At 31.0% G+C, this 7670-nt stretch overlaps 1 protein-coding gene across 1 annotated transcript in view; it reads left to right on the plus strand.

Moving 5' to 3' along the window:
• LOC107738661 (protein MON2 homolog) overlaps positions 1–7670 on the plus strand; it is a 33882-nt gene that overhangs the window by 3583 nt on the left and 22629 nt on the right. The window contains 4 exon segments of the mRNA XM_016550447.1: positions 1782–1921; positions 2015–2168; positions 3780–4001; positions 5385–5566. Of these exon segments, the coding sequence (XP_016405933.1) occupies positions 1782–1921; positions 2015–2168; positions 3780–4001; positions 5385–5566 (698 nt within the window).

Here is a 7670-nt window from a genome sequence, read left to right on the forward strand (position 1 = left end):
AATGTTTTATGTTTTGATTAAAAGATAGTTAACATTAAACGTCAGCAAAACCCTAAGAATTCAAAACATTTTTTACAATAGTGCTCTCATTATAACGTTGTGTATATGTCAGTTAGGGTTGTGACGGTGAGGAAATTTTCCCACCGGTTAATCGACGTGTGACAACTAATACCGGTACGGCATCACCGTCGGGGCGGGGGCGTTCCCTCTTTTCCTAGCTTTCCTTCTCTTTTAAATAGCTTGTAAAAGTGCGTGCGCATTTTACTTTCACTTTGAAATAGCGGCAATTCGGCGTAAAGCAATTGTTCGTTTGAATTTTCCGTCTTTTCCTCGCTTTCCGTCGCTTTTAAATAGCTTGAAAGCGCCGTGCGCATTTTACTTTCACTTTTGAATTAGTGGCAGTTATGCGTCAATTGCTTGAATGCAACAACAAAATACAACGTCAAACTCACTTTAGCATACATATAAAACATAGAACTTTTATTAACAAAACAAATACACCATTCTATAGGGCAGTCTATGCCTAATATAAAATAACAAATAACTTGCATAAAGTTTAAATAGGTATAAAAAACTGGAAATAGGCTAAGTAAACATGTATAATATATATTTGTCTTTCTGACATGGTGGAACTTTCCTTTGACTGCTATTATTTTTATGCAGATCTAATGATATTTTATATATCCTAACCCTAAACCCAAGCAATTGTATTGTTTAACTAAAATTTAAAAAAAATGTTTTTGTTAATTGAAATAAAATATAATATAAATATTAGATTACATTTTTTTATAAATGTTTAGAAAAGCTGACATGCTAAAATTATTAGAAGTAAAACTTTTATTTTTGCTTCTGTTTTTTTTTTTGTTTTTTTTTACTTCTGTTCATTTTTATGCAGATAATATTTTCCAAAACCTAAACAGTTTTCTTGTTAGCGAAAACTATTAAAAAATCATTTCATTTTTGTTAATTGAAATAAAGCTGAAATAAAATATTGATATTAGATGAAAGACTTCAATGTAAAAAACTGAAATAAAATGTTTAAATACTTAAATAACTAAAACTTAAACATACATTAAACCAAACAATAGAATAGAAATGACAACTAATAAAAATGACAAAACCACATAACAAAATTACTAACATATAACTTGTAAAAATGCCATTTATAACATCTAAAAACACTCTTCCTGAATACATTCACATACATTTATTTTATTGGCTTAATAGCATAAAATGCATGTTTTTTTATTATTATTAAGCCATATAATATATGAACAGTAATTAATCTAATACAGTCTAATCTAATGTAATATAACAAATATAATGAGTAACATACAATAAATGTACACATTATTATGTATAAACAGTAATATACAATCAGTTATATAAATTAATTTAATGCAATTGAATCTAAAATATAAACTGTAAAATACAATACAGACAAATTAATATAATATATGATCAACATACAATACATTTCTAATTGAAAAATATAGTTTTTTAATGTTTGCTTTTAAAAATTTATTTGTTGTAATTAATGTAATTTATATGATCTAAAAACACTCTTTCCTGTATATAATCAGATTTTAGATCAGATTTCAGACTTCAGATTAGATTTAGATCAGCTTTTAAACTAAAATCGTATGTGGAATGTTTTGACAGATCTTGTGATACAAATGATATCTTTTGTTGGCTTAATAATATAAAAAGCTTGTTTTTATTAGTTTGCTTGCAGAGATATTTCTCTTCTTCTGGAGTTCATGAAGGTCTTATGTGTGCAGGTCTTTCTGTCAGTCGTACGACATGAAGCAGCACTCCACCAAAGTCTTCAGAGACATCGTCAACGCTCTGGGCTCCTTCATCCAGTCCCTCTTCATCCTCCCTAGCGCAGGAAACACCTCCTCCACCAGCACGCCTGCAGGTCACACACACACACACACACACACGCACGCTGAGATCTTCATGTTATAATGACTGATTGTCTCATGTGAAAGTCAAACTGTGTGTGTGTCAGGTGGGTCGGTGTCGGGTTCACAGGGGTCCGCTCAGGGAGGTCCGGGTGCGGCAGCAGCAGGGGGAGGTCTGATCACACAGGCAGCTTTTGAGTACCGGGGCACCTGGATCCCCCTCATGAACGTCAGCGTCCAGGGCAGCGCCAAAGCCACCTAGTGAGTGACCACATGCTTTCAGTACTGACTAGCCTTTACTAGGGATGTGCGAGACTAGTCGACTAAATGATACTGCTGCTGCTAGTCGACACACTAGTTGTTTACATCCATTTGTTTTTGCACATTTCAAATTACTGTTAATGTTGCATTTTAAAAATTAATACATTATTTTCAAAAAGTCTAGTTGACATACTGGTTGTTTAAGTTTTTTTTGCACATTTATGTTTTGCTTTAAATTAAAAGAAATATATATATATTTTTTGGCACATTTATGTTTTGCAATATATTTTTTCAAAGGCTATGTTTTAAATTACTCTCATTATAATATTGCATTTTAAAGATTAATACATTATTTTGAAAAAATCTGGTTGCCACACACTATTCATTTGCATTTTTTTTTTTTTGCACATTTATATTTTGCTTTATATTTTTAAAAACGGTCAAATTGCTGTCATGTTAATGTTGCATTTTAAAAATCAATACACTATTTTGAAAAAGTCTAGTTGACATACTGTTCATTTACATAATTATTATTATTTTTTGCACATTTGTTTTATTTTGAAGAACATTCAAATTACTGTCATGTTAATGTTGCATTTTAAAAATTTATACTTTATTTTCAAAAAAATTCTAGTTGACATGCTGGTTGTTTAAGTTTTTTTGCACATTTATGTTTTGCTTTAAATTTTTAAAAATATATATATATTTATTTTTTTTGTACATTTATGTTTTGCAATATATTTTTTCAAAGGCTGTGTTCAAATTACTCTCATGATAATATTGCATTTTAAAAGTTAATACATTATTTTGAAAAAATCTGGTTGCCACACACTATTCATTTGCGTTATTTTTTTGCACATTTATATTTTGCTTTATATTTTTAAAAACTGTCAAATTGCTGTCATGTTAATGTTGCATTTTAAAAATAATACACTATTTTGAAAAAGTCTAGTTAACATACTAGTCATATCCATATTTTTTTTTTTTGCACATTTATGTTTTGCATTATATTTTTACAAAGGCTATATTTAAATTATTGTCTTGTTAATGTTACATTTTAAAAATGAATACATTATTTTCAAAAAAGTCAACATACTAGGCGTTTACATTATTATTTTTTCCACATTTATGTTTTGCTTTTTTATTTTTACGTCTACAGTAAAGTTACTGCCGTGGTAATGTTGCATTTTAAAAATGAATGCATTATTTTGAAAAAGTCTAGTTGACATACTGGTTATTTACATCTATTTGTTTTGCTTTATATTTTTGTGTCATTTTGCTACCTGTCATGTGTACACATACTTTTGATTCAGTTGATTTTAATAATATGTCTATATTGGTTAACATTGTTTAAGTGAACACTTAAGTTTAATGTACAATAATCATAATGCAAGGAAAGCACCTTGCATGTATATGATCTATTTTTCAGCAGCATTCAGTATGGGATTTGACTCTTTGATTCATAGGCTATTGGATCGCTCATACGTTTTTTGACTGTATTTTGACTGCTAGACTAGTTGACTAGTTGGTTACAAATTCCGTTTAAACGGTAAATCAGTCCCTAGTCTTTACTTTGTCCGTGCTGTTGGTCTAACGCGTGTTTCTTCTCAGTCTGGAGATGCTGGATAAGGTGGAGCCGCCCTCCATCCCTGAAGGTTACGCCATGTCTGTTGCCTTCAGCGCCCTGCTGGATCTGGTGAGGGGAATCACGTCTATGATCGAGAGAGAGCTCTCCAAACAGGAACAGGAAGCTGCTATGAGGAAGGAGGCGGAGCTTGTTAGTCCTCCACAGAGAGACAGCTGCCCTCAGGAACCCAGTGAGTTCATGTCGACGTCACATGTTTGTTTGTGTCATCTCAGAGGTCTTTGAATCTCTCAACCTGAAGTATATTTGGAGAGCATCTCTTTAATAATGAGACTATGCTCTGTGCTGACCTCTGGCTGCAAAACCAGTATACTGTGACTTTATATAACGTGTTGTAATATATAATGTAATATGTAATAAACAGTATGTGTAATGGTAACACTTTACAATAAGGTTCCATTTGTTAATATGAACTAACAATAAAAAATACTTGTAAATGGTTTATTCATATCAGTTAATATTAATTTCAACATTTACTAACACGTTATTAAAATCCATATGTATGTCTTAATAATAATTAATGGACGTGAGCTAACATGAACTAACACTGAATAGTTGTATAAATTAATTTTTATGACTTTTTTTATTCATTTTTATTAATAATTTATACTTTTATTAACATTTAAAGATGTTAATGAATACTGTAACAAATGTATTGATAATTGTTAGTTAATGCATTAATTAACATAAACTAATGGACTATATTGTAGTGTTAACTGTTTAACAAATGTAATATATAATTCATACTATACATACTATAATTCAATACTAACAGAAGATACAATACATTTTACAAATAAATCTAATCTAATATAATGTAATAATATGATATAATCGTATATACCTGTATGTGTATATACTGTATATATATATATATATATATATATATAAACAGAAAATCCAATAAATTTAACAAAAAAATAAGTAATAATAATAATACAAATAAGTCTAATCTGATAATGTATAAAAAGTAACATATAATAAATTTCACAAATGAATCCAATTCAATCTAATCTAAAATAATATAACATATAATATATAATATAATGTATAATGTAACACAATAAATCTTACAAATATCATATTTAAACAATAATATACAATGGATTTTACAAATTAATCTAATATAACAATATAATAAAATATATAATATCATCAATTACAATAAATGTTACAGTTATGAAATGTATAAACAGTAACACAATAATATGTACAAATTAATAAAATCTAATCTAAAACACTTTATTTTAGTGTGCAATTGTTAAACGTTACTTGTACTTACAATAGTAAGTTAACTGTATAATTACAAGCAACTAACATTATAACAACAAGAAGTACATAACAACAGTACATTAAAGGGGTCCTATTATGCATTTTCACTTTTTTAATTTTAGTCAGTGTGTAGTGTGTATGTTTGGGCATTAAAAAGATCTAGAAAGTTACAAATCCAAACCATACATCAATGGAAAGCTTATTCATTCAGCTTTCAGATATTGTATAAATCTCAATTTAAATGTATATGAATCATACCAGACTGACTATACTGATGATATTTGCCGTGTTTGTGTCAGTACGGACGAGACGGCCACAGAAAACATCCTAAAAGCGGAGCTGTCCATGGCGTCTCTGTGTGGCCGTCTGGGTTTGGTGACGCCGCGTGACGCTTTCATTACGGCCATCTGTAAAGCGTCTCTCCCTCCTCACTACGCCCTCACCATCCTGAGCAGCAACGCTGCCAACCTCTCCAATAAAGGTACGAGAGCGGTGCATGCTGACGTTCACCTCAAATACAGCTTATGATAAGCAGATAAACAACCAAAAATACAGTTTTGGTCAGTGATTTTAGCACTTCAAAACCGTTTCAGCCAAAACCAAAAACTCATTGCCACCCGAAACAGTTTTGAAGGGCTAAAATCATTGAGCACTTCTCCGATGGTGCAGCTGTGTGGATGCTAGTGCTGGATTAACAATATCAATTTCTCATTTTTAATAGATCTTCGTTTTGATGAACCAAGATCTTTTAGTTTATGTATTTCAGGTGATGTATGAACAAAACTTCACTAAACATTATTTGTAGTCTACCTGCTAGAGATGCACCGATTGCAAATTTTTTTGGCCGATTCCGATTTCCGTTTTTTTTTTGTAAGTGTGACCTGCCGATACCGATTTTTGCCGATTCCGATTTTCTTTCTAAATACTATAATTGACAGCATATACAAACAAAAATATATACTTTTTTAATGCAAAAAATTCTTTACATAATAAAAAATGATTAAACAATACAATTCCCCCAATCTGGACAAAGTTACATGTTCTCTCACTTAAACAACTCTCAAAATAAAGTGCTCTGTGACCAGAAAAGAGGTAGAAATAACAATTAACTGACAAGGAGTGGCTGTATATAACAAAACAGATGTCATTTCCCACTATGTTTCTTAAATTGTCATTTTTTTCACTAACCTTATTAAATGTGTCATCTTTCACATCAAATTCTTACATTGTTTCAATTAATTCAGTTATCAGTATCAGTAATCAGTATCAACAAACTCCATCTTTCCACTGCAGGAAACATAGAAGCTGCATCTGAAGTGGCATTAGATGTATTTACACAGAAAGTGTGACCAAGTATAAGTACAATATAAATACAAAATGTGAAAAATTTATGAATTTGAATGATGCACATAGCAGAAAATGTGTGCAAGTGGTATATTTTATACTTGAGCTATAATAATTAAGTTCTGTCATTCAGAGAGTGCAAATTGTGCATCTGGATTGATTTATAGGGAAATTACAAATTAAACAGTTATATAACAGTTCAAAGTTTGTAAATGTGATAAAAAACAGAATCTGAGCTGAATAGCAGGACACAGTCAGATACCAAATGATGTATGATATTACGCAGTAAATGTTATATAAACCACACAACCCTAATCTGCTCATTATGAATGTCAGAATCAGTGATGTGTATATGCCAGTGTTTTGTCCCTGTATTGATGCCGTATGTGTTTTGCAGTGGCTCATGAGGTTTGGGAGGAGATGGTGAACGCCTGCTGGTGCGGCCTGTTGGCGGCCCTTTCACTTCTGCTGGATGCCAGGTACGGGACGCTTTGTTAATATATCACTATACGCTATCATTCATATCCTAACTGTTATTGTAATAGCTAAAGCTTTATACTTGTGACCCTGGAGCACAAAACCAGTCATAAGTCGCATGGGTAGCCAACAATACATTGTCAAAATTATTGATTTTTTTTTATGTCAAAAATCATTAGGATATTAAGTAAAGATCATGTTCCATGAAGATATTTTGTGATTTTCCTACCGTAAATATATCAAAACTTCATTTTTGATTATTAATATGCATTGCTAAGAACTTAATTTGGACAACTTTAAAGGCGATTTTCTCAATATTTTGATTTTTTTTGCACCCTCAGATTCCAGATTTTCAAATAGTTGTATACTGTAGAGCTGTTACCATTCAAATGAAATCAGTATCAACAAACTGCAGAGGAAACACAGAAGCTGCATCTGAAGTGGCTTTAGATGTATTTACACAGACTGTTTATAAAGTTGAGGTGCCAGAAATGCATTTACACTGCAAAATAATTTTATAAGATTGTTTTAAATATTTTTTTAAACATACAAATAAGAAATGTTGGAATGATATGAAACCAAACCAGTAGGTGGCGGCAAATGACTGTTTGAATGAGTGAGTCATTTAGTCCTTCATTCAACAGATTCGTTCAAACGGCTGATTCATTCAGAAACGAGGCAAGTGACTACTGTCTTTATGAATGGGTTACTGAATCATTGACTCACTTAATTCGTTCAAAAACGTGGATTCATTCAGTAACGAA

This window comes from Sinocyclocheilus rhinocerous, unplaced genomic scaffold (genome assembly GCF_001515625.1).
Source record: "Sinocyclocheilus rhinocerous isolate Xijiao unplaced genomic scaffold, SAMN03320098_v1.1 scaffold401, whole genome shotgun sequence".
Taxonomy (NCBI): Eukaryota; Metazoa; Chordata; class Actinopteri; order Cypriniformes; family Cyprinidae; genus Sinocyclocheilus; species Sinocyclocheilus rhinocerous.